The sequence below is a fragment of the Mycena indigotica genome (genome assembly GCF_014461135.1).
Source record: "Mycena indigotica strain 171206Taipei chromosome Unknown Mind.scaff0001, whole genome shotgun sequence".
In the NCBI taxonomy this organism is placed as follows: domain Eukaryota; kingdom Fungi; phylum Basidiomycota; class Agaricomycetes; order Agaricales; family Mycenaceae; genus Mycena; species Mycena indigotica.
The window spans coordinates 280,981-308,174 of NW_023503000.1; the positions used below are offsets into that span (position 1 = coordinate 280,981).

A 27,194-nucleotide genomic window follows, 5' to 3' on the forward strand; every position below is an offset into this window, starting at 1 on the left:
TCTTGCCCCACATGATGGCGCTGACAGAAGCCCTCCTACTACGCTGTTGCCCTTCCTTAGCCCCAGTATAGACAGCGAGGACCACTGAGGAGGGCGGAGTCAAGAAACAAGTGCAATTGATGTGACTTATCTTGCCAAGCCCTGACAGATTCGATCTGTCAATTCGGAAACGAACCTCAACCGTCTCGCTTACCGTATTCCCCACCACTGAAATGGTCTGTAAAAGAAAGACGCAAGACGTATTATTCGACAACCGACACAGCAATACGAAGTCCACCGTCCTCAATCTCTCGCAAGCTCTTCCTTACTTCAGACAAAACCGCGTCCAATTTGGCCTTCGCCTCCGGCTTCGAAAACACCAAGCGTAGTCGCTGAAGAGCCTGACGCTGACCAGTACTCCGGCGAGACTGGACCATCGACACAAGAGAGGGAATGGCAATGTCTGCCGGACAATTCTCCAGCACCAGCTCTTTCACGCTGGGCAGGTTGCTCCCCGCGCGGGACGAGAGGCTCTGCAGGAGCGGATTGAGGTGCGTGCCCGTGTGGTTCGGACGCAGCTCGATACGCAGCGACTCGATGTCGCAGTTGACCGAGTTGTGAATGCCATTCTGGAGGGCAGAGAGACACTCGGCGATATTCGCTGGCCACGTAAACGCAAACCCGACAGCCGTGAGCGGCCATTGCGACCGTTCGGCGAGGTTCATGAGGCGGGAGAGGACGGGAGAAGGTGGGCCAAGCGTGTTCATCCCATTGATATTCAATGTCGTGACAGCGGGGAGCATGAGCTGCTCGAGTAGACCGCCTTCCTCGGAAAATCCGACCGTCAGTGTGTGTAGACGGGTGAGCACTAGTAGCGGGAGACCAGCCGAAGGAGGCAAGGGACCGTGAAATAGGTAGTTGTTTGTCCGTAGATCAGCGGAAAGCGATTCAAGCTGGGGAGTCAGCTCCAGTATTTCGAGACACCCGACAAGCGTTATTCCCGACAGAGTCAGATGCGAAAGTTGCGGCCAGGGAAGCGCAATCTGCTGCAAAAACACCCCCTCCAGGACAACATCCTGCAGCGACGGCGCGATGCCAAACCCAGACCAAATTGGCTTGGTCGGCGTCGTTTCCGCGTAGGAAGAAACGGTCGTCGACACCTGCAGTCGCTTCAAACCAGGCAGCTTGTCGAACAGGAGGTCGTCAGGGAACTTGAATATGCGCTGGAGAGACAGCTCCAGAGTGCGTATGCGTGTCGAATGGACGGCGAGCAGCGTAAACATCTGGTCCATCAGGTCCTGTCGCGAGCAGGTGCCAATGCGAAGATCGATGGGGCAGGGGGCAGAGCGGCGAAGCCACGCCTCGAGCAGGGTCAGCAGACCACTGTATTCGTCTCTGGAGCGGTAGTTTCGGCGTGGGTAGACATCCAGCGACATCCAGAGACTGGGCAGCGAAAGACACAGCGCCCGCCACTGTTTACAGACGCTGGCAAGCAAAAGCGGGCCGCGAGAGGGCGATTCAGAGTATCGCGAGCTGCCGATGTGGGGCGCCACGATGTACTCCTCGAAGACGAGCACGAGAATGTCCACAGGTAGAGTATGTACCGGGTAGACGATGGTGCTGAGAGCAGCAACGATGTCATTCTGTTCGGCAATGAATGTGTCTAGATTGGCCTTCAACGCGGGGATGGTGGTCTGAAGCTCTGCCAAACGGGCCCGGAGCTGCTGGGTCGATGCCATAGCGTAGTGGTGATGGTCTGAGGACAAGTTGGATTCATATCAACCCGAAACGCCGATCTCTGGGGAAGCTCTGTTTTAGCTATTTTAGTTGTACCGTTCGAACGAGTGAAGTCCATTCTACAGTTACTCTCAAGGTCAAAGAATTTCATGTCGTTGGTTATGGAGAGTTTCTGGATCAGCTTATCAACCAAACAGAATAGCTTATATCAAAGCTGGTCGTTATGTGCTCTTGCCCCCCACTCTGACACCTTTGTACCGCATACTTAGCTGTTAAGAAACTCTCCTCTTTATTGCAGTAGGTACATGCGTGGTACTGTTCACAAATAACCATATGCGACCTTCGTTTATGGTCAGCGTCTCGTTCGATTGCAATCATTGCTCATTTGGCATGCTTACTACTTATAATAGGCCATCACATCCGCCCCTTATTCAATTTACTGTTCACTGTCGGTCAGTTTGTGGTTTCTCCTGGCAATTTTGCTCACCCTGAAGCACCTTCATCCACGTTCACGGAGTATATATTCCAGCGCATGTTGTCGTCGTCCCTTCTTGTATTGCCCTTCGTTGCTAGTCCGATGCCATATCTAGCGAAATAACGGGTCGCTGTAGCCAACGCTGGCTGCGCTGAGCAAATGCAGTCATTTGCCAAAGACCCCAAGGCCGGTATGGCTTTACTGGGAATGTTGTCCATATCTTTCGAAACTGACAATGTTTTAGTATTTAGCGAAAGACATTCACGGACAATGGCGTGCTACTCGCCTTTTCGAGTGCCAAAGGAAGTCTTGGGGTCAAGGTTTTGGCTCGGCGGACCCGACTTCGGTATTGCAGCGCTCCGACTTATATTTGGCGGTGGGCTATCGTAGTCGATGTGAAAGACAGAGCGTTCGTCGCAAAGAGTTCCCGCGTTGTGAGAACACCCATCGATTTGAGTCGCATTCGTAGAAGAGAACGATGTGCCGCTCGCTGGTGTAGGTGTCTTCGGTGTTTAAACAGGATTTGGCAATGCAGAGACCGCTATGCAGCCATTTCGGCCAGCCAGTGCGGCTTTGCTCGACGCGGGGCACATAACACTTGCATTGTGGCAGGTATGGGGTAGGAAATGTGGGGGAGGCGGGTTTTATCGCAAAGGGTGTAGAATGCCGAAGTTAATGGGGGCCATGTTGTTGTTGTTCCAAACCGGGCGAAGTTTCGTATTCCGGAACGATGTTGGCAGCGGGTTGGAGGGCGGGACTGAGTTGGACGTTTGGTGCAGGCAAGAGGAAGTGATGGAAGGGTCGGTCTGGCGCTGTCTGGCGCCGTCAACACGAGCTCGGCTTTGGTAGCGACCGGGATGAAGGAGACTCACGACATTGCAGAGCAACCTCATACGAGACACCTTGCCCGCCTGGCTCTTTCCATTCTCCTTCCGACAACTTTCTCTCCCGATAGCAATACATTGCTCAAAAAACGATTGCGAAGTTGTGACTCTGTTCAGAGAGAAAGGTACTCGGGGATGGTGGATTGAAGCGCTACTGGTGGCTGTTGGGTCGATGGGTGGTGATGGTCTGAAGTCAAGACGGATTGATATTCATCCACAAGCGCAAATCTCAGTATCAGCTATTCTAGTTTTATATCCACCTCTTTAAACGACTCCAGCGCCTCCCACACCCTATCGAGGTCAACGAGGCGCATGTCATTAGTCGAAAAAGAAACGTGTAACTTTTCCAGTCGGCCCGCTATCACTTGCGCAAGCAGCTCAAGCGAAATGTCCGTCGGACAGTGGTCCAGCCCAAGCCTCCGGAGGCGTGGGGCATTGGCAACAAGGAACTGGAGGAAGGAGGCAAAATGCTCGTCCCGCCACATGATTTCCACGTCCAAAGACTGGATGTCGCAGCGCAAAGAGCTCTGTTCTGGGTCTTGCAGGCCCGTGAGACAACCAATGATGTTTTCGCAGCTCATGCCGACAATGCGGAGCGAGGAAAGCGGAAATTGCGAGCGGCGCGCGGTGTTGAGAAGACTGGACCGCCACCCGCCTTTGCCTGTTACTCCATTGAAGAAGAGGGTGGACAAATTGGGGCAGGTTAGATGAATGACAAGAAAGTCATCGTTATCCTCGTGAAGAACGAGGGTGCGCAACGACTGCAGTTGAATAGGTTCCGATGCTGAGGCTGGCAGCAATGGGTATTCCAGCAGCATCGATGCAGAGAGGTATTCCAGCCGCGTTGTCAGTCGCAATATTTCGAGCGCCCAAAAAAGCGGTGTTTGCCGGAAGGTCAGGTGCGTAATTTGGGCCCAAGGAAGCGGGAGGCGCAGTTCTCGGACGCTGTTGACCATGACCTCCCGGAGCTGCGGTACCGCGCTGAATGCGTCCAATGTGAGCAGAGGGTTATTCCCATCTCTATTCAGCTCGTCGACATCCACCACCAGTGTTTCGAGTATCGGAAGGCGGCCAAGTAGTTCTTCGTTCGGAAACGGGGGTGAAGTAGTCGAGGGCGACTTCAAGGTATCGAATTTGCGGAGCAAACTCGACGATAACGTTGTACAGCTCGACCAAAAGATCCTGCCGAAAGGTGCGTTGCAGCCGCAAGAATATCGCCCGACCTCTTGCTCGGGACAGCCAAAGACCGAGAAGAGTCACCAGCCCCTCATAGGACTCTACATCCGGGTAGTTTCGGCGCGGGAAGACATGCAGCTCTGTCCACAAAGCGGACAGGGAGAAGACGATGTCCCGCCATCGCCTGCACACACTGGCCAACAGCAATGGTCCTCTCGATGGACTCCCCAGCGGAGCGCCACCCCCAATCCCCGGGTTTTCGATGTAGGCTGCGACTATCTGCCCCACAATCTCGGTGGGCAGGGTGTCGACAGGGTAGGTCAACGCGGAAAGCGCTCCGACCACACGAGAGCGTTCGGTAGTGAGACTTTTGAGTTTACTCTGGAGCTGGGAGATGTCGTCGTCGAGAACGGACAAGCGCTGGCGCAAGGATTGGGGAGATTCGGCCATGGCTGACCATCCCGCATATGGATGCTTTTGAAAGGAGCGGAGTTGATCCGATCTGTCTAACTCATTTCCTTGGTGAATCCCAGCAAGCGCCAAAACAGGAATTATGATTCAAGGAAGACTTTTCTACCCCAAGTATGAAAAAAAAAGACAACAGAACCTAAGCGGCATGGCCTGCCTGAACGACGAGCCCAAGCAGGTTAACCAACGACCCCGTGAAAGCATCCAGGTTCTGTGGACCCGCCGGTGCAGACGGGTTTGCGCTCGGACTGGCTGAATGTGCTGCGGACTTCGAAGGGGATTCGGAATGGGCTGGGCTGGTAGACGACGAAGGCTTTGGAGTCGTGCTTGTCGTCGTCGGCGGGGTGTGTGTTGTCGAGGTAGTGGTCGGCTTGGGCGTGGGCTTGGTCGTCGTTGTGGTCTTTTTTACCGCCGTTGTCGCCGTTGTCGCCGTTGTCACCGTTGTTACCGGCAGATCCGCCGAACGACCATTCCGCTAGAAAGAATGAGAGGCGGGTGCATAAGAGGATATATTGCGCACCTTGAATAACGCCGACAAGGTTGTTGTTTTGCTGGCCACCAACGAAATGACCGAAGAAGCTCTGCGACAAGTCGAGGCCCCAGTCTGGGCAACCCATGCACTGTGGTCGGAGTTAACGGTGGAAGAACGAGACATGGGAAGGAAACTCACCTCATCGACGATGATACCGGTGCCAGTTTTGCCGTTGTAAGAGATGGTAACTTGCTTATTGCAGTATTGTCCGTTATTGAAGTTTTGGTGTGAGAGCGCAACGACCTGTCAGAGTGTGAGCGATGAAACAGATATTTCACGACTAGAAACGGACGAACAAATTCGCTGTCTTGATGCCAGGCACCACACGCGCCTCTAGAAGACTTTGTCAGCCCTCTCTTTTCCTTGCGCCATAGCGGCAAAGACTTACTGGTCTTCACCAGCTGTCGGTCGCTTCAGCAGATGCCTGAAACAGTGACAAGGCACTCACCGAAGTAGTTTGTCATCCGAATATTGCTGTAACGACGGGACAAAGTGTGGTTTGTGGCCAAGACGGAAGGAAGGAGGAGCAAAGCGACAGAGGTGAGTGCAAACATAACGACAGTGATTCACGGTTGTGAAGTGGTAGAGCGAGCGTGTCGAGGGGAAAGAGGCGGGTGTAGGAGGGCCGGTACACAGGGAACAAGCCGGGTCTACAGTGCTGGTGGCGATTGAGGACAAGAGAAGGGTGGTGGGAGAAATTGCATGAAGGCGTGACGACTGTTGTGACCATTACGAATGCGTTGCGGCGTTTCATCATGCCCGATCGCCGAGTCACGGTCACCTGAGCAAAAGAACTGAAGATATTGGCAGCCAGCGCGCGACTGAGAGGACGAAGAGTCTCAAGTTAGTGGATTCTATGCATGTAGGTTCTAATCAATCCTTTAGTTCGCACCCATTAAAGCATTGACTCGGCCTCGTCTGTCACTATTTTTGGAGAAGTGTTTGATCCGCGCTTCGTCACATCAGCACTAAGCCGTGACGAGTCGCGACTTCTTTTCTTCCAACCAGTTATGCATCCCTCTCTCCAGTTATCTAGCCTCTCCCGTCTGCCTATAGGAATTCGAGCGAGTATATACATACACTGATAGAATGATTCACTGACTCTATAGATAGCACCACGCAAAAACTGCTGTGAGCGGCCCAGGTTCCGTGGAGGCAATAAGCGCAATCGTGCGTCGGTGGGATGCTTTTACCGACCCTCAAAAGGCTCTTCTCGGACCAGTCTTTTACTCTCAACTCAACTTATCATATATCCCTGAACTTGAGTTCATCGAGCTCGAGTTGGCCACCGACTCGGAGGAGCTCCCCAACTCAAGGCCTGAAGTCGAGGGGAGATTGGATCTTTGGTCGCGAATATATTGTGCTTTATGGTCAATCAATGCCCTTGGCCCCCTTTTCAAACGATCCCTTCTCCCAGCCGAGACCATCACCGAGATTTGGCCACGAATTCTCGGTTGGATGCAGTTCATCGACGCTCTTTTCGAGCAACTTCCTGCGCTCGTCGTCGAAACAAATCAGAATCAAATCCTTCTTGGAGCCTTCAACATTATATGGATTCTCCGAGACATGTTCTTCGTGCCCAGTGCTGCGGTTGTCGCAGTGAATGACCCTCGTGTATCCCTCCCGATTGTTGGGAGCCTCTGGCGTCGATTGGTTTCCGAATCAAAATTTCGCGACAATTCCCTCTGCATGACAGACCTGGTACGCGCACTATTGAAGCCCAACGGTCACCTTTGGGTCGCTGACGATCCTGATGCCCTTCAATATCTTATTGCTGGAACAGGGGGATCATGGAAATCGTTAGCTCGAGTCATTGTCGCAACCCTACAACAAATCGAACAAGAGCGTCCTCATCCCATTTCGCCTGACCCTGCCTCAATATTTGTTATGGAATTCAGCGTTCTTGCCAGGCTGATGGACATTGGGCGAAAAGGCTGTTCGGATTTTGCTCGATACCTTCTCGACGCTGGGGTTATTTCCCCATTAATCAAAGGAGTGTGCTCACGGGCGACGATGACTGCTGATGCCTATCTTGAACATCGAGGAGGTTCCTCTGAATTACCAATCGAGTCACCGCAAACGCTCATGTTTTACGACATATTCCTTGCCTTCAACCTGAATACTAGTAGCGCGACTCGGAACCGCCGTCTGCAAGAATGGTTAGTCGAGGCTCTTGACGCGGGACTGTTGCGCGCCCTCCTTCTCTGCGCCAAAGCTAACGCCAGGATAGGACATCAGCATGATGATCATATGTTACGCCTTGCACACCGACTTCTCGGATGCACGCTCTCAGCTTATAGCTTCTATTATTCAGTTCTTGTCGCACTGAGCGCGGCGTTCCAGGACGTGGACAATTCAGGCCTCGACCCACTGGACAATGAGTTTGTTCACCCAGAAACTTCGATACTGTGGCGTGTCCTCCGATACCATGTTGAGCAACTGCTTAAAGACGTGGTGGGATACAAACAACAATCAACATCGCCCACCAACCTTCGAGCTTGTGATGCCATTCAGGTCATCGTCTTGTGGCCTTGTTTGCTTTTACGCGCAACTGATTCCTTTACAGTGCGGCCGGATCGTACGCAAAGGAGTACTAAAGCAATGCCCACATTGTCTCAGTCGGCAATACTGCAACACAAGTTGTCAACGTTTAGATTGGAGAAAATGCCACCGCGAACAATGCGCTACTCTGAGGTCCGATACCATGGGTAAGCGCTTGCCTGGGCGTCAATTCGTATGCGCGGACACTTACATCCGAGTACTTAGCGTATCGGACTCTCATCTGCCGCCAAGATCGCTCATTCTTCCGCACAATTACCGGTTGGATGTTCCAAACCCATAAACACGCCATATCTGTCGAGCTTGTGGACGTTCTTGCAAGCCGTGATGTCCCGTTCGACCAACTCTGCGTCAAATTCAAATTGCTGGACATCTACAAGTTGCAAATGGACGTACCAGACGAGCCACTGGTTGTGGGCCCATTGGCACCGGAGATCTTGGATATTACTGATCCAGAAGTGGCGCGTGTCGTTGCTATGTACCCCCATGACTTCCAACGGGTGCGGGAGAGCAGGGGAATGATGCAAATGCATCTTGTCGAGGTTGCACTCGGGCGACAAGACCCTCGAGAGGAAGAGAACACAACAAGGTGGATTCCCATGCCGCTGAGGTTGACGAACAACCAGTACGCTTCGAAATTAACGGAGCTGGCCAGCCTCAAAGGAACTTTGGACCAGATGGACATTACTGCCGAGGTCAGAAAAGTCGTAGACGAGATGGGTGTTTGGGCATACTAGTATCAAGTACTGAGTTGAGTACTAGTGGCGACATTTTGGAACGTTAATAGTCGATTTGGTTTGTCAAAACTCGGCGGCGTAAGCTCAGAATTTAAACTAGAGTCTGAATTTCGGTAGCGCATCCTCCAACGCCGCGCTGAATGACTTGCAAACGAGTGTTTTTCCCCCTTTTCAGAAACTTTGACGTGGCTTGAGCATGGAGGCGAAAATGAAAGGCTAAACATTGACGACCAGGAACGTCGTGACATCCGCGTCTGGAGCAAGCAGTAAACCACCATCATCATCTCCCACTTTCGCTCTTTCCACTTGCCATGGCTCTCTACGTCCTTCATACCCGACCCGGACAGGCCCAGTCGCACCGTACTCGCTCACCAGACGAAGTTACACGCCAAGGGCATCAGGGCACAATATTTGGCTGCCTGTGCTTGCACAGACGCGACTAATAGCCGTTAACCCGTTTGCTGGTGAAACTATGCTCTCCATGTGGGCAGTAGCTTCCAACTCATACCTGTCTCCGACGGGGGGACATGGATATGGCCTTTCTTCGTGCGTAACTTGACCAGCCTCCGTGGACATTGACTAAACTCTTACTCTCTATAGAAGTACCACCAGAGCATCGCTGCGCGTCTAGTGCATTTGTGCCCAGCAACCTCGGCGATGTTTCTCGGAACAGCTGTAGCATCGTGCTCCTCCCCTTGCCCCCAACAAGAACGGACAGCTAATCTCGCATGTCGCTCCGCAAGGCCATCGATGTTGGGGACATGTTTCGAGGAGTTATCCGATGGTCTCATCGAACGAGGGAAAGTGTAGAGGTCTTGGGATACGTGAGTGAACACCAATTCCTTGTCCATCTCCGTCTTATTACACGACCACTTTACAAAACGCGGGAATACCACCTTTCGAAACCGAGGTGAGCAGAGCAGTGGCTACCCGCTGTGACCGCTAATGAAAAGACTCAAGCTGGCGTCTGTATCCAGGGCACGACCTCCCTGGCCGTCATCCCCGCCTTTCCCCTTATAACTGCACAATCTTTGGTCGAATTCTCTGATACCATACTTGGCAGCGAGAAGGCAGTACCAACTAAACGTCAACTACGGGACTACTAGTACTTCAACGCTCTGGACCCGGGCCTCCGTTTGTGTCTTTTATCGTCGAATGTCTCTCGCATCCTCTAGTCCAGCCTAAGCAATTGTGCATGCTTTTTGCATTTCCTGGTGCAGTCCTACTAGTATACCAATTGTGCGTGTTTTGACTGTCTGTTCCGAGACAACTAATAAAATGGCTCAAGCTCGGGCTGGTGGGTCTACTCCATCGTATACTGGTTCCGCCTGAAATAAGGGCTTTCCCCCCCTTCCTCGCGGTCGTTGCATCACTTGTCGCTAGTCTTGACAGCCGACTGGCCATTATTGGCGGTAGTATGGTGTTGTTGATGTGATACTAACTACATACCCTTGGAGTCCTTTCTTTGCTAATAACTAGCTTCTGAACCCCCCCTTCAATGGTGTACATACGCTGTCCAGTATTTTGCCACGATCTTTGTTTCAATCGATGATTTCACTGAAGATTAGATTCTGTTTGACCACAAAAAAAAACCTTCGTGTAGGGTATATAGACTGGTGGTACAAACGTCGCGCAGCTACTTTCTGTACTAGTACCGGCGTTCTGGTTTTTGGAGTTGTCTTCCGTGTCGGGCTGGCTTGTGTTTAGAGGCCCGCGTGCGTGCTTGTGCTTCGCCTCGTCTTCAGGCTCGCTCTCATCTTCAGAGGAGTCGTACATTGTGTATGCTTGCGGGCCCTGCGGAGGGGTCTTGATGTCTGCTAGTTTGTTCTCAAGATCTTCGAGGACACCTTCCACGGTGGCGAGCACGCCATGGTGGTAGCAGTACGCGATGCCCATTTCGATGACCTTGTCGAGATCCTTGAGGCCTTGCCTGGTCAATGTTAGAAGCGATCCGGCGTGTTAAGTATCTGGGCACGCACTTTTCCACCTCGAGCCGGCGCGGGTCCCCAACGGGCACAAAGCGGTTGAACATGTCGAGTATATCCTTCATACCCTTATCCAAGAGCGCGCGATCCAATGCTGTGGTGGGTGGTTAGACGGGGCGGGAAGATTGGAGGGCGGTGCTCACGTCGTTGTTGCAGAGTAATATGCACAATGCTGTTGTCGAACTCTAGCTTTGGCATCTCCATTCCTGACGCTAGATACACCGCTTTAGCTCTGCTTCGAAGTCCGCGAAGCCCACACCCACTTGATAAGGACGGAGCTCATCTCGATCGACGATGGGGCACCAGCAGGGTCGCGGTCGCTCACCGAGTCAGTTTCTCGCCGCAGGAGCGTTGTGTTGTGCACTCGTTGTCGCCTGCGCAGTAGCGTTTGTGTCAGGAGGCTGGGGAGAACGAGGTTAATTGTCGATGTCGGGAAGAAGATGTCAAAGTCACGAGATCATTTGCGACTAAGTATCGCTTTCTTTTCATGAGCGCTTCAGCCTTCACCACCCTCCCATAATGCCTTGCTGCTCAACACGCGGCTGAACTTCAACACTAAACGTCCAATGTGCTAGCGAATTGGCGAAGATGTAGTCGACTGCATAGTTTCGAGCTCCACCAACGATTCGCAAATTGCCAGCCTCACACGATAGATGCTCTGCGGGCTCTGGTCCAGGCCCCTGGTCGTTTCTGGCTCATGCTACGCGTCGCCAGACAGCCGACGACCAGCGACTTCGGAGAGAGACGGGTGCGCCGTGACTCGTAGGGATGACGAGGGTCCTCCTCAGGCTGGTATATCAAACGCGACCTGTACATCCTCCTCCGCTTGACTGACGCATTTTCGTGGCAGATATTCCTGAAACCTTTCCTGGGTGTCTCTGCATCTTTTTGAGCGACACACTGCGCTGCTTATTCCCCCTACGAGCAAAAGCGCGCTATATCGGACGACTACCGCCCGGGACACTGTCCCGGTCAAAGAGGAGGCCAAAGAGACAGTACAGTCAAGCGTCGTCGTAAACGAGCCCCCTCCTGCGTGTCCTTACCCATATATATCGCCTCCGCCAATATTTGTGCAGCAGGTAGTACGAGGCCTACTTTCGTGGCTCCAACGATGAAGAACTGAAAGAATGCAGCAACTCGTACTGGTGTGTGTTGTCCTATGGCTGATGCTGTACTTACTTCATACTAGTATCTCTTCAGAGGCGTAGGACGCCAGAAACAGGACATTTCAACAGCTGAATACAATCCCAGCCAGCGACAAGAAACATTCACTATTCCCTCATCCGTCTCCCCCCATTCGAGAAAGACACCCAAAAGAAGGTCATGGTCGTCAACACATTCGTTATCCATCCCTGCTAAGCCGGAATCCTCACCATCCTTCCCCGCTTCACCTCCGACTCGACAAGACTGCGCCTGCTATTATTCCCGAAGGTCACGTGACAGCACATCGGAGAAAAACGTTTCACCTCTGCTTCTGCACCACATACCGCCCTATAAACTGTATCCCGTGGTGCAGTACAAGCCACCCATTCCAATAAATTCTTTCAGGACGCTTTCATCGATGGGAAGACCTTCGTCGACACCGTTTTCGACGACGTCGCCACTTGTGCTGCAATCAAGCCACGGCCTCGATAACCTGTCTTGTTGTGCCTGCGCATATACCTGGGGCGGAACGGCGATGGGTTCCGCCTTAGTTAGCATGGTGGCTAAGGGAAGCAAGGTGGACTTGCATGCCTCTTTCGCCTCTTTCGCCTTTGTCATTTATTCACGATCGCTTTCGGGCCTCGGCACATAGAACGAAAATATATGGCGTTGCGCGGCCAGATAGAAGTTCCCATTGACGGACGAGGGAGTATCAGACGAGACGAGAGCTCTCCTTGATGCCTCTATTCAGCTCAGCAGCGCCGATAATTCCTGCTGAAAACTTGTTACTTGGTTGTCACGGCTGGAGTAAGATATCGTTTACAGTCAACCATCGCCATCAGCTTCCACTTTCGCTTCCTCTACTTACGACGGCTTTCCACCCCCCTTCGAAAGCCATGTGGCGTCACCGGATCGTCTTCGCTCACCCATACACCCGACCTGAACACGACTCAGTCCAACCGCACCGAGAGGTGCACAATGGCCAGCGGTACCAAAAACCTGGCTGATCATCTGGACAATGCCGGCTGCTAGTTTGGCCACCATATTGACGCGACACGGTTGTAGCCTACATACTTGTAGGTAAGTAAATGTCTTTTTATGACGCAACCCAGAGCTGATGGCTACTTCATAGTCTGTCTGAATCGGCGCCCTCTTCGTTTCTGCATAACATGCTCGTCCGGCGGACGGGGTCTTGAATTCATCAGTCTGGTTATTCTCGGTTCGTCGTTTAGTGTGGACTCTCTTGGGAACATCGACTAAAGCTTCTACCCAAGCAAGTATACTAGTACTGCAAAAATATGCCTTCGTGGTCGATTCCTAGCTCTCCTGCTCCCCCTCAGCCTTGGCCTCGCCTTGACTAGTAATACACGTAGAAAATGAGCAATCAAGGAGATCACCAGGACCTTCAACTCAACTAATCAAATCCTAATTATGTGCGGTTTGTGTTCGGGGTTCGAGCCACAGGAAACGGCTAACAAATTCAGATATTCTTATTGGATCTCAGTTGTAATTGGGATGTTGTTTAAACTGTGTTTAACTGTTTTCACTTTAGATGAACAATAGAGCAGATGGTTGAGATGGTGTGAGATTGTTGAGAGGAGCAATATGGCTCAACTCTCCCTAACTTGACTTGACTTAACTACTTGACCTGACTTGACTTGACTTGACTTAACCTAACTTGACTTAACCTAACCTGACGTTTATCTTAACCTGACGATATGTGAAGTGTGACAAAAACCCGACTGATGTGACGATGGTAGTAGTCACACCCAGGGGCTAATCTATTTATCTAGGGTTTTACAGGCCTCCTTATATACTACTCTCAAATTAATTACATAATCCGTGACGATGTGACTTGATCCGCTGATCCGGTTCTAGAATGTTCTAGTTCAGGCTTCTGGAAGGTTCTAATATAGGTCCTGGGTCAGACTTGCCAAATATGGACATGTTACCCTTGGTTCGGTTCAGAGTCTAGACCAGTCCCTGGCCTAGAGCAGGCCTAGACCTTGTGGCCGGGTGCATATAGATTTGATTCAAAGGTTTGCAACATTTATTCTGAGATTCTTCATATGTTCCATAGCTATTGTGCATGAAAATGAATTTATGGGGTCCATATGTTATCATTCATATGGTGGTCATATTGACCGCTCATTATCTCCCCTTTTCATAAATCTTGACCGTCCTCGGTCAGTTCAAGCAACAATATCTGACTACATTTTTCATCACTTCCAGCTACATTTTTCACTGGGTTTTGTTTTTATGCCATGCAAAATATGAAGATCAAGTCCCAGTTTCAACTAGGTGGAGCTTCACCATTAATGTCCTTGTTTCCTGTTTTGAATCTATCATTATCACTGCACTGTAGTACCTCTGTTGTGCCCTATAACTTGGTCTGGTTATCTCTGCAGGTACCATATATGTATATTATTATTCTATCATTTTTCCAGATTTTTCTCTAATTTTCCAGCACTTTTCTGTCAATTTCTCTGTCACTTAACCAATTTTCAATGGTCCCCCAGTCATCTTGTTGATATCCGGTAATCATAAATGTTTTTCTTAACATTTCATTCATGTCCTCTGGTATGTCCAACCTCTCAAATGACTATGACCTTCTCAGTTTTACGGTTTTATTATCTGTTTGCAAGCGTTTGAAGTACTATCTAATCTCGTTCGGCGATCTCGGCGATCGAATCTGGTTATCTTGGCTAGATCGCCGAACGGATCGTCGGTCGTCGGTCCGTTCCATCTTCGGTCCGGTCAGGCTTCCGTGCTGCCGATCACGAGGCGGTGCCGTGCTTCTTCCTTCTTGACCACCACCACGTCATCTTGCACGACCTCTGGCCCTGCCCTACGAGCCTCGTGCGCTCGTCGGGGCGCTTCTACTGGCGGCCTCGCGTCTCTCTCGGCGCCTTCTTCCTGCCTGCTGGCGCAGCTTTCTCTCTGCCGGCCCGATCCGCTTGGGCGACGCGTCATCGCCCGACGCGCACGACTTATCGCGTTTCTCGTTGTCCTGGGCGGCGATCGGCGCTCTATCGTCGAATCTGACCGATGGGAACGTTCGGATGGGTGGGATGGGAGGAGCTGGGGGCAGGGAACGGCGGTTCTGCGCTGTTCGGTAGAGGTTTGGGCGGGGCTCTCTGGTGAGTCCCTACGTTGTGTTGTCCCTGTCCGACGAGCCTCGTGTTGCTCGTTCGGCTGTCCCTTACCGGTGGCTTCCCTCGTTCTCTGGCTGCGGCGGGCTTCCGCGCGGCTGGTTGGCCTCGTGCTGGCGACGCGTCATCGCTCGACGCGCGCGTTTTCTCGCGTTCGGCGCCGTTCTCGGCGTCTCATCTCTGTGCTCTGGCGAAATATGGCCTGTCTGGAGTGCCGGGTGGCTGGCCGTGGTGGATTTTGGGGCGCAAACAGCGGGGATGAGGGCGGGATGGCGGAACACGGGGCTGGGCGGACAAAGCCAGGTACGTCTATGCCGGTTCTGCTTACTGATCCCTTTACTAGCATCCCCTGTTCCTTTCGCTGGGTGCTAGCCGTCTTCGGCGGTACCCATTCGACCTCTCGCTGTCGATTGAGCCCGGCTCCCATCTTCCACCCTGTGAGCGCGTTTGCGTTCCGTGTTGCTGTGTGCGCGCTGCACAGGCAACTCAGCGTGCTAGCTGGTTGTGTCGGCGCCGTCCCGTGCTGCTGTGTGCGCACTGCGCAGGCAACTCCGGGCCGAACGCCGTCTTCCGTACGGCTCTGTATACCTATTTCTTGTCAATATAGGCTCTTGTCCTGCTTCTATTGGGTCTTAGGGGCGCCTCCAGGCGCGAAAATTGCCTTCTTTGGCCTTGTGGACGTCGCGTGGCAATTGGTAAGCCACGACGCGCCTGCGGACCCTCCCGTCCCTTTTTTCAGAACCCAGAACTGTCCCCAGTTCTGGGGGGGAGGACGACGCGTCATAAGGCAAGGGTCCGGGCTGCAGCTATAAAAGCTGGCCTGCTGCTCCGGTAAGCCCCATCGACTCGTCGACCCCCTCTACTCACTCTTACTTAGTCATCTCAACCATGGTGTCCAACCTCAAGACTGCCTCTCTTTCCACTCCCACCATCCAGGTGTGGAACCCCGACGTTCACCGCATGCCCTGGCGGTTCGCAAGTGCCTCTTGGCCTCCGCCAAGTTCAACGCGAGCCCTGTCTTCAAGGACCTCAACGCGCGACACACTTTTTGAGCGAGTGCTGGAAATGGGTAAATTTAAATTTCCGTGTTCTATCCTGCCTGTTTACTAACATATCTCGAGGGCCAGCATTTTACTTACGCCCACCACATTGCGGACGACCCTGTGTTGCTTCAGGCCGCGCGGGACCTGCTGCTGAACTCCATGGACTTCGTGTCGCATGGCCAGCCCGACGCGGACACGGCGGCGCTGCGCCGTCTCAACACGGAGATCAATATGCGTCTTGACCAGAACAACCACGCGTTTGGCGTCGGTCGGTTCAGTCGAGGCGCCAAGTCCGTGGCCGCGGCCTTCAACAGGGCGCGCCAACATCCCAAGTACGGCGACGCGGCTCCGAGGCCGCCGTGGCCGGCCTATGCAGGTGTGCTATTCTTTCTATATTGTGTATCCTGTTTTAAATTGTCCTTCTTGTAGATCGCGAAGGGGCCTGGTCGCTCCCGCGCGGCTCGCGTTCTTAGCGCGCCGATCGTCGTCAGCTCTGATGATGATAGCTCGGCCCCCACGTCATCTGCGTGCGCGGGTGCTTCGCCTCCGCCGCCTCCGCCGCCGCCTCCTTCGCGTTCCAACACCGTTCCCGACTCCGCGTCGAACTACGGTGAGGGTGGTGCGATGGACGTCGATGACGCCGCTGATACGGTACGTTTGACAGCTTATGTCCAATTGTGGATTAACTCTTTTACAGGCTCCCACCGCTAAGCGTGACTCTCCGCCTCCGCTCGAGAGCGTTGATGCCTCCGAGGAGGAGGGGTCTGATGCTGGTATGTCATTTTCTAATCTACTGCAATTGTTGGTGGCTCATGTGATTGTTCAGCCATGGTAAGCTGTCCTGCTGGTGCGGACATCTCAATACTCATTGGGCATCTTAGCCTGCAGCCCAGCCCACTGGTATGTGTATTTCTAATATTTCCTGGGTTTGTACTCAATCAGACATCCAGGCTCTGCCTCTGAACGCTCTGGAGCCACTGCCTTCTCCTCCAGCATCGATGCTCTTCTCTCCGACGCCGCCCGGGCTGCGTTGGCATCAATCCGCGCGGCCGGCCCGATCACGCCCGAGCGCGTCATCGCCAATGCCTTGCCTCCACCAGTCGCAGGTGCACACATTCTTCTTGGTTCAATTTTGGCTTATGCTCATGTTTGTCTCAGCGCCCCGCTCACCCGGACAGATCCGGCACGACATCGAAGATCAACGCTTCCAAGTCAAAGCGTTGGAGCGCCGCCTCCGGGAGCAGCAACTCAATCCCATCTCCGAGCGCACTCCACGCAAGGACCTCGAGGCCCAACGCGATCACGCCACCGCGAGACTCAAGGCCGCGGAAGCCGAACTCTCGGTTGCAAAGCGTGAGGTTGCTCGTTCGCGCCGACACGCTGATGAGACCCCCAACTCCGTTCGTTATCTTCTTATATCGGGTTTTCTCACTTATCCCATTTTCAGGCGCCCAAAAAATTGTGAATATTGCAAGGATATTCCCCACACCAAAGGGGTTTGTTGCTGAATCAAAGGAGTGATCCAATACTGTACTACCATCCATGCTTATCTCTTACTTGTTTCAATTTACAACATTTTTACGATTTCTGCTTGTGTTTGGTTTCCCCTTATAGTGTCTAGTTGAAGTAGGAAGTTTAGTAGCACATTTCTTGTACTTTCTTTCCTGAGTGCAATCAAATAACTTCAACTGTATTCCTGGACTGTATTCGGTCCTATTGATCTATTGATCGATCCCGATCAATTTTGATTGATCTTGTGATCTAGCCTCGCCCAGCTAAGTACATTTATAGCGTGACTATGCCAGTTCCAACTCAGACTCAGAGTTAGAGTCAGATTCTGTTTCTGAATCAGCAGTTGGATTAATTGTGATATTTGGAAATTGCAAGTCTTTTCCTTGATACTTTTCTGTCTCAGTGTGATCTTCATCTTCCTCTATAAGTTGTTGAAGCCTTTCTTGGGACACATCAATCATCTCTTGAACTCTTTTACCAATTGACAACTTCTGTCTTTAAGCATAGGGGATGACCCTGAATCTTGCAACCTTTCCATGAAAGAGTGCACCATTAAGTTCTGATATGATATATGATCCACCTTTGCTTCTGGCAATGACCACCATAGGTCCATTCCATCTGTTTTTATTACGACTATTAAGTGAACTCTCTACTGCCATATCTCTGACTAGAACCAAGTCTCCTGGTTCAAACATATAGTCCTTTATAACATGTTTATATTTCTCAGCATAGTTTTCAACATCTTTCTGTTTCCATTCTGCAACTCTTTTCCTCATTTCCTGTACATGGTAGGTATGTTTGGCCAGTGCTTGTGCTCTGTAACCAACCAACTCTTCAGTAGTTAGAATTCTATCTGGATATTCAACTAGCCAAGTAGCTTCTTCTAGGTCTAGAGGCACTATAGGGTGTGCTCCACAGACAGCAAAGTAAGGTGAGCATCCAAGTCCTCTCCTAATTGTGATCCTGTCTGACCATAATACTTGGGGTAGGAACCAAAACCATTTCTTTAAGTCACCTCCAGTGGCTTTACTGATTGATTGCCTGATGTCCCAGTGGCCTCTCTCAACTATACCATTTGCTTGAGAGTTATATGCAGAAATACGGATTCCAACGATTCCATATTTGGATTTGAGCCACTCAATGGCTGCTATGAATGGAGATCCATTATCTGATATTAACCAAGCTGGACAACCCCAACGGCAGATTATCTCTTCAAGAAGAAAGCGACCAATTGATTCCGCATTTTGTTTTACGTAATGCCCGTCCTTCAAGATATCTTGATAGAGCACATCTTGCATCTACAATATAAGAGCATCCATTTTGACTTTTCACTCATATGCATAACATCAGTGTGTATTTTCTGGAACAGACTTGGTGTTGCAGTGATGACTGGTGGACTACGAATCAATGCCTGTTTACGAACTTGACATTCGTGACATGTTTTGATGTACCATTTTACATCACTTTCTATATCTGGCCACCAAAATCGCAATTCAATCAACGATCTTGTAGCAAATACCCCTTTATGGCCTAGTGAGTCATGTGCCGCTCGCATCATATACATTCGATGTTGCTTTTCAACAACTAATTTATGCATTGAATTGTCTCCCCGCAGGTAAATCTTTCCATTGGTACTTCGGAAAAATCGTTTACTAAATTTCATAAATCTTATATATTTCAGATTTTCTTTTTCTCCAATTGAAATGGGTCTCTGTAATGGATTTTCAAGCCATCTCCTGACCTGATCAATTTTCTGATCCTGTATTTTGGAACCTTCACTTCTATGAGTTTCATCATAGGGTTCTTGTTTTATCTCATTATTACGTAGTTCTAAATCAGGCAGTAGTTTGCTCTCTGATTTTGAGTATACATATGCAGGCATCTCTAATCCTTCTGAATGATATACTGATTGAACATAATGGACTCTGATATTTTCCTGTTCTCTGGCCATATCACATTCTGATTTGAATGCAGCTATATCCTCAGCAGCTCCTTTGAGTGTTTGAACATAACCTCCACGTTCATCAATATCATCTTTGAAACTTTCAAACTCCAGAGGTTGTTGGGAAAAATAATCCCAATCAGGATGATCTTCAGGTGGTTTGCTGTCTTCAAATTCATCTTCATCTGGGAACCATTCTTCATCTCCTGGTTGTGGTTCCCTTCTTGACAAACCATCTGGAGGGAAGTTTGCTCCCCTTACATGTTTCAACTTGAAGTGGAACATCAATATTTGTTCAATCCAACGATTGATTGTAGCATTAGGTCCCATTCCTGGGTTGTTCTGCATGCCCTTGATGTACAGTGCATCTGTTTCCACAACTAGACGTCTGCATCCTAGCAGCCAATACTGCATAGCTTCTAATGCTCTTTTTAGACCATAGAGTTCCCTTTTTGGTTGAGAGAATCTGGCTTCCCTTCTATTCAAGGTTATGGATGCAAACTTTGCATAATACTTTATTTTTGGATCAACTGGGTCCAGCTGGTATATTTGTATGCCAATTGCCATCCATGATGTGTCTACAGCCAACACAATATCTGAGTCCCAACTATAGTTCAAAGGTTTGAGACATGGTGCAATAGCTATTGCTTGTTTCAACCTGTCCATAGCTTGTTGCTGTTCTGGTCCCCATTCAAATGTTTCATCATTTCTAGTCAATTTCTGAATTGGTCTGGCCAGAGTACCATAATCTTTTATGAACATTCTCATGACTCCAATTGTTCCTAAAAATTTTCTAACATCTGAGACATCCTTAAGTGGTCCCCATCTCAATATAACTCCCACTCTGTCTGTATCAGGTTTCCTTCCTTCAAATGAACAAAGGTGACCAACAACATGAAACTCTTCAGCACAGATGATTGACTTGGCACCTGATAGGGTTCCTCCACAATACTTGATTCTCTGAATAATTCTATTTATATTTTCAAAATGTTCCCAGACAAATCGTCTTATCCCTGGGTTTTCAGGGTGGGTTTCATAAGTTCCATCTTTCAATTGATATCTGGTTCCTGGTCCTCTGACTGGAATATCATCAATGTATGGAATTGTTATATGAGGAATCTCATCTTGGAGAATGAAAGTAACATCATCATGAAATATTGGAACTGAGTTGGTCCAACCTTGTGGTAGTTTCACAAGTCTCAATGCACCAAAGGGTGTTTGAAATGTAGTGAAGTCTCTTGAACTTTCTGCAATATCTCTGTGATCATACCCAGAGTACAAGTCAAGACATCCTCCACAAGCTCTTCCTGCAAAATGATTTGCTAGTTCTTCTGTGGCTGGTGGGATACCAGAGTGTGCAATTGTTACTGCATTCAATGGTTCCAGAGCATGAACTAAGCGGATGCTTTTGCCATCTTTCTTAACAACACCAAAGAATTTACTTCTGTAGGCTGCATTTGATGGTTCATATACCCCTGCATCAATTTTCTTTTTGATGACTTTCATAAATTCCTCTAGTTGTCCTCTTGGTATAGGAATGTTTTTCTCTACCCAAGTTTCATGTTCTATAAGTGGAAATTCCACTGGTGGGAAGAAGTCATGTCTGAAGCTTCCCCTTTCTTCATCATTCCATGCAAAGCCTTCCTCTTGGTTGCTCATGAGATGATGGAGGACTTTATATTCCTCTGGTTGCAGGAATTTATTTCCGTGTAATTTTTCTACAGTTTTTTTCCTTTCCTGAGTGTACCTACCAGTTGGTTTGAATTCTGGAGGATGAGGATTTAGTTTTGGCATATCCTGAAGAGGGTCACCAATTATTTCCCGTTTTATCCGGTACTTATCAGGTAACTCAGTGTAAACTGGTCTCACTTTGAGTCCCACAGGTTTATATTTCTTGCCTGCAAATACTGATTCAGAGGGATATTTCTCTGACTCAGCATATGTACTCTCATTTTCGCCAGTGATCATGTCTATAGATTGACAACAAGCACATCTCACATCCTTGTCAAAGACATGTGCTGTTTTGTCTTTATGTGCATCACCCTTGACAGTGCTCCAAGTAAACACTTCAAGTTTTCTGCCATTCTCTGGTTTGGATACTGTTGATCCTGAATGGAATTCATTGAACAAAACTGTAGCAGTTTTATCTTGTTTTAGTGCTTGGCACTCTAGTGATGCACTGATATATGCCTCTCTTACTTCTGTTGGAGTAAATTTATTTTTCCTTGGTCTAAATATTCCTGTAATTTTTCCACCATTTTCTGGGTCATATTCTATTTGAATTGCCAACTCTTCTCCTTCTTGATCATTCAGGAATTCATTGAAGATTGGTGAAAACCCTCATTTGACTCAGCAGTCTTGTGATATGGTAATGGATCATCTTCATCTGGTACTGACTCAACTGTGGCTTTTGGTGTCTTAGTTGACTTGGTATCTTTAACCCTATCATAGGTTTTCACAAACCAAGTTTTGCCAGTATTTGGGTCAGTCAGAGTCAATGTTTGTCCATTTTCTGAATTATTGATTTGACTTCTAGTTAGTGTATCAAATGGCCTTCCAAGGAGTATCTTGTATGCAGGGTTCCTGATAACATGAACCTGTAAGTATACAGTCATTTCTCCCCATTTAAATGGAACATTTCTGGCCATTCCCACTGATAATTCCATGTCTCCATTGGCACTTTCCATATATATTCTAATATTTGGATCCCATAAAAGTTTCAATCTCTCTGCAATTTCCAGAGACATGGAAACAATTTGTGAACCAGAGTCAAGTAGACCTTCTACTTTTTCCCTATTGTTCACTAATGGGAACGTCACCCGTAGTGGAGCTGACTCCCTAGCAACATAAACTTGTCTGGGCTTTTCATCCCCTTTCAAGTTATCCAGATATTCTAAGTATGGATCTTTTGCAATGATTGATCCAGCAGGAATGCTAGAATCTATGGAACTTGTGATAAATACACCATGAACTGAAGGTAATTCATCCATATTGAGTGCGTCATCTGTCAATTCTGAGCCACCTGAATCAGGAAAAGGAAGTGAAATTTCTTTTACTTCCTGAATAGGCTCAGGGTTTTGTGCATCATTTTTCTGTCTAACTTTGGTGAGTTTTCTTCTTTCACCTTCTCTCAATTCCTGAGAAATCCCAAGCAGGTCTCCCAACTTTATTGAAATTTCTGTGTTATGAATTTGATTTATAACTTCCTCAGTGAGTCCCTCCTTTTCAATTGGTGCACGGATCTTATATAATTTTTCACTAGATCCAGACTCCAATTGTTTGAATGGAAACTCCTCCTTGGATACTGCCGGAGTTCGGGCCACAGTATTCAATGGTACCACTGATTTGTATGGAAGTTCTAAAAGAGCTGGTGATCGTGGAATCTCCTCAACTGTGTCTGATATTTTGACACCTTTCTTCTTAGAAGTTAATGGAACATATTCTGCAATAATTTTGGAAGATCCAGCTTCCTGCATAGTTTCTGATCTTTGGCCTGATTTATCTCTCCAATTAGCTGACAAGTCTGATTTTCTTGTTCTCTCCGGAGGCTTATTTGACTTGTTTGCCTCCATCCTTGAGCTCTTCAAAAATCCTGACTATTATCAGAGGATGAATTTCTGCCACTTCTTGTAACAGCAAATTGTTCTTGAATTTGATTCACCCCATTTTGATTCATCATCAGAGACATAAAGGCACGGACAACTTCCTCTGGATTGTTGGCCTGCGTAAAGGTGGGTTGAACCACCTGATTGGATACTTGACCAGGTGTTGAAACCTTGTTCATTGCTCTCTCATATTGATTCATCTTGACCTGCATAGTATGTATCTCATCTCTGAGAAGATCAGTGTCAGACAACTGGTCTGGGTCCAACATCTCTTCTTCAGCTTGAAGGAAACTACTATTCCGGCCTAATTTCCTTGCCCAATACTTTTCTACTTTGTGTCCAAGATATTCCTTACCAAGTGGTAACATACTTCCATCCCCTAGACGCTGCCTACCATTCTCAACTTTCAACCATCCTTTCTGGATATGAACACTCTTCAATGTACAGTCTCTGGAAAAATGGTCACTGTCACCACAATAGTAACATGCACCATCATAGGCTGATGTCCTTTGCCCAGATGACCTGCTTGATCTATTCATATTTTCAGCAGGTGGATTCATATGAGGAGGTGGGTCCCTTTGGACAGATTTCATATTTTCTTCTAATCTCTTTAACATTTCTTCATGATTGGTCTGTATCTGCTTCTTCAGCAGATCAGTTGAATCTCTTGAATTTGCAAGCTCTTGTTCAATGGCTTCAATCCTCTTGTCAGTTTGCTCAGTAACTTTTGCAAAGGCAAATGTGGATGTTGAACGCATATTATTATACCCAGTTTGTGTACTTGATGTTCCAAAACTTGGGTCCATTTGACCATTTGCAGCAAGTTTCTCTGCTAACTTGACAAGTTCTTGCAGCCTAATTGGATCTTCCTTCCTTGGATCCACTTGCTGAGTTGTTCCAGTAGAACTACTTGTTGTAGTAGCTTGGAACTCCCCTTTCAATAAATTCCTAGTAGAAATTGTCATACGTAAATTCAAAGCAAAAGTTGCTTCCAGTGTATTTAAATAACGTTGGCATGCTTCTTTATTCAATAGGATGGCTGGAGCAGTCATCAACTTATCTGCCAGACTCAGAAACTCAAGCCCAAATCTTCTCAGTTTACCTTCTTCTGTAACTGAGATTCCTTGATTTTTGGCACAAAGTTTCTCTAGCTCTGATAATTTTCCAAGCCTGACTTCTTCCAGTTCAGGATAACATGATTTGACTTCTTTGACAAATGCATCATAATCCTGGGCTGTATCCTTGTAAGTGGGCAGGCCTTTCCAAATATCACGTTTCTTAAGTGGCAGATAGCTTGTTAACAACTCTTTCTGTTCATCTACAGGTATGTTCCCTTTGATGATGATTCTATTGATCTGATCAATATATTCTTGTAAATCATCAGGATCTTCAGTTGTGAACTTGGGTGCACTTTGATCCCAAGGTTGTGGAACTTTAAAAGATGCTACAGACATTCTTGGTCTTCTTGTTCTTACTCTGGGTAAGGGTGTTCTGGGTAAAGGTGGTGGAGGTGGTGGTGGAGGTGGAGGTGGTGGAAAACTTGGCAAGGGTATTGATCCTAAAAGAATAGGTGATTGTGATTCTGACTTAGGTTGCTGCTTCACTGATGGTGTCACAGGTGGTGCTAAGTCTGGAAAGGGGATAGGTTCAAGTCCTTGGAAGTTTGGAAGCTCTGGTGCAGAATAAGATCTTTGAACTCTTGGGAGCTTAGGTGAGCCTTGAGAAGATTCACTCTTTGTATCTGCCAAGTAGTTTAGATCTGGTTCTGGTTCAGTGTCTCCACCAAACAAATCTGGGTCACTGATTTGTGTTTGTGGTGTTTCAGGGGGCGTCTTTCAGATAAGGATTTTGCAGATAACACTGAGATAACTTCAGCCCAAGCAGAAGCTCTTTCTTCTGTTTGAACTCTAGTTTGTTCTCTAGCAGTATCAGCAGGTGTTGAGGCCTTGCTTTTGCCTTTGTTCCTGTTTCTGGGACGCTTGCGGTGAGGGGTAATGGAAAGGGGTTCAACTAGGTCAGTATTCTTGGACCTCCTAGTTGTTCGGGGTGTGGATGGCTCACCTAAGTTCGACCAAGCCGTGTTGACAGGTTACTTCTGAGTTAGCACCCAGAAGTATGTGAAAACAACAAGTTTTGACAACAATGAAACTGATTCAATTTGGATATCTGAATGAATCCCTCGCGGTGGGCTCCAGATAATACACGTAGAAAATGAGCAATCAAGGAGATCACCAGGACCTTCAACTCAACTAATCAAATCCTAATTATGTGCGGTTTGTGTTCGGGGTTCGAGCCACAGGAAACGGCTAACAAATTCAGATATTCTTATTGGATCTCAGTTGTAATTGGGATGTTGTTTAAACTGTGTTTAACTGTTTTCACTTTAGATGAACAATAGAGCAGATGGTTGAGATGGTGTGAGATTGTTGAGAGGAGCAATATGGCTCAACTCTCCCTAACTTGACTTGACTTAACTTGACCTGACTTGACTTGACTTGACTTAACCTAACTTGACTTAACCTAACCTGACGTTTATCTTAACCTGACGATATGTGAAGTGTGACAAAAACCCGACTGATGTGACGATGGTAGTAGTCACACCCAGGGGGCTAATCTATTTATCTAGGGTTTTACAGGCCTCCTTATATACTACTCTCAAATTAATTACATAATCCGTGACGATGTGACTTGATCCGCTGATCCGGTTCTAGAATGTTCTAGTTCAGGCTTCTGGAAGGTTCTAATATAGGTCCTGGGTCAGACTTGCCAAATATGGACATGTTACCCTTGGTTCGGTTCAGAGTCTAGACCAGTCCCTGGCCTAGAGCAGGCCTAGACCTTGTGGCCGGGTGCATATAGATTTGATTCAAAGGTTTGCAACATTTATTCTGAGATTCTTCATATGTTCCATAGCTATTGTGCATGAAAATGAATTTATGGGGTCCATATGTTATCATTCATATGGTGGTCATATTGACCGCTCATTACTAGTACTTCCCTCCTCCTCCGGCTGGCCATTGTGTTCAACCACAGCGCCATCTCGCTCGATGTCGGACAGCATGTCCTCTAGGGCTCGCATGATAGTCTCCTCGTTGATGTGCATGTTGTGGCGGCGACAGAAATCTGTTCCCAACTCGATGACTTTATCGAGACTGGTTAGCAATCCTGTTCTGGTCGATGTTCGAGCGGTTCTGTGCGGGCGAATGGAGTGACCCACCGTTCTGCCTCGGCACGACGTGGATCATCCTTAGAGGGAACACGCCTGGCGAAACGGCGGAGCCGCCCCTCCCAGCGCTCCATCAGCTCCTCTCGGTCCAGTGCTACGGTGATTAGGTAAGTAGATCTTTAAAGCAAGGAGCGCATCTCACGTCTATCGCTGTCATAGTAGATTAATATGTTTATGTGAACAATGGTTCACATGAGGGGGGAGCTCGCCAAATCCAAGTAAAAGCAAAAATATATATGTTAATACAACTGAATTACTAATCATTAAATACATATTCATCCAAATTCATACCATAATCATTGAGGGTGAATCCAAGGGCTGCTCTTCTTTCTATATCAGCCTTCAACATACGTGAAGTATCTGTATCTTCTGGCCGTTGTAACCTAGACAAAGGGAACCTAGACTTGAAAGCTATTCCATCTAAGGTCTTGACTTGTGATATGGCAACAAATGATAATCCTGGGGAAAAGTCTTTAGGACCAAGTTCAATGACAGCTTTCAAAAGTGTCAGGCCCTGGCTTTTGTGAATTGTGATAGCCCAAGCTAAAGCTAAAGGAAACTGGGTTCTAGAACAGGGAGTGCCATTGGTTTCCCAATTTGTTGTTACAGGAGTAATAGGCACCCAAGAAGGATCAATGCCTGTCCAACCTGGAGTTTGAGGGCCTATAATCACATTAAGAAAGAGTTTACAAGAATATTACTGTGCAACATACCTGAGTAATCAGGACAAGAAATAAATACCACTGCTGGAAGGTCCTTTTGAGGATCTGCATTAGAGGCATAACAAATCTTCTGGACAGTGCCTTGTGCACCATTCACTAATCCCTTAGAAGTCCACATATTTCTAGTGATCATAACCTTTGCACCCTCTGAGAGGAGAATCATAGGATGTAACCCTTCTGCATCTTCAGGAGATCCTTTCTTTGACAAAGCCTTGTTTATCCGATGGTGTGTAGCTTTACACCGAACTATAGGTTTATTGAGTTTTGCCAAATTTCGAAGATTAGCATCTTCAACAAGTTTATGAGTTGGTAGCAAG

The 27,194-nt window shown here is 48.4% G+C and overlaps 3 protein-coding genes across 3 annotated transcripts; 1 reads left to right on the forward strand and 2 right to left on the reverse strand.

The window, feature by feature from the left end:
* Nucleotides 1-4,898: 4,898 nt before the first annotated feature.
* MIND_00002400 (uncharacterized protein) lies at nt 4,899-5,805 on the reverse strand (the record flags this gene model as incomplete). Its single annotated transcript, XM_037357000.1, has 6 exons — nt 4,899-5,194; nt 5,240-5,339; nt 5,390-5,494; nt 5,548-5,584; nt 5,640-5,652; nt 5,700-5,805. 6 exons carry the CDS (start codon nt 5,803-5,805, stop codon nt 4,899-4,901), a joined length of 657 nt encoding a protein of 218 aa, XP_037224910.1.
* Nucleotides 5,806-10,101: 4,296 nt separating this feature from the next.
* On the reverse strand, nt 10,102-10,736 carry MIND_00002600 (uncharacterized protein; the record flags this gene model as incomplete). Its single annotated transcript, XM_037357001.1, has 3 exons — nt 10,102-10,477; nt 10,527-10,626; nt 10,676-10,736. The coding sequence occupies 3 exons, from the start codon at nt 10,734-10,736 to the stop codon at nt 10,102-10,104; spliced, it is 537 nt and encodes a 178-aa protein (XP_037224911.1).
* Nucleotides 10,737-11,185: 449 nt separating this feature from the next.
* On the forward strand, nt 11,186-11,891 carry MIND_00002700 (uncharacterized protein; the record flags this gene model as incomplete). The annotated part of the gene is made up of 6 exons (XM_037357002.1): nt 11,186-11,324; nt 11,383-11,404; nt 11,458-11,611; nt 11,666-11,677; nt 11,722-11,736; nt 11,784-11,891. The coding sequence occupies 6 exons, from the start codon at nt 11,186-11,188 to the stop codon at nt 11,889-11,891; spliced, it is 450 nt and encodes a 149-aa protein (XP_037224912.1).
* Nucleotides 11,892-27,194: the final 15,303 nt, after the last annotated feature.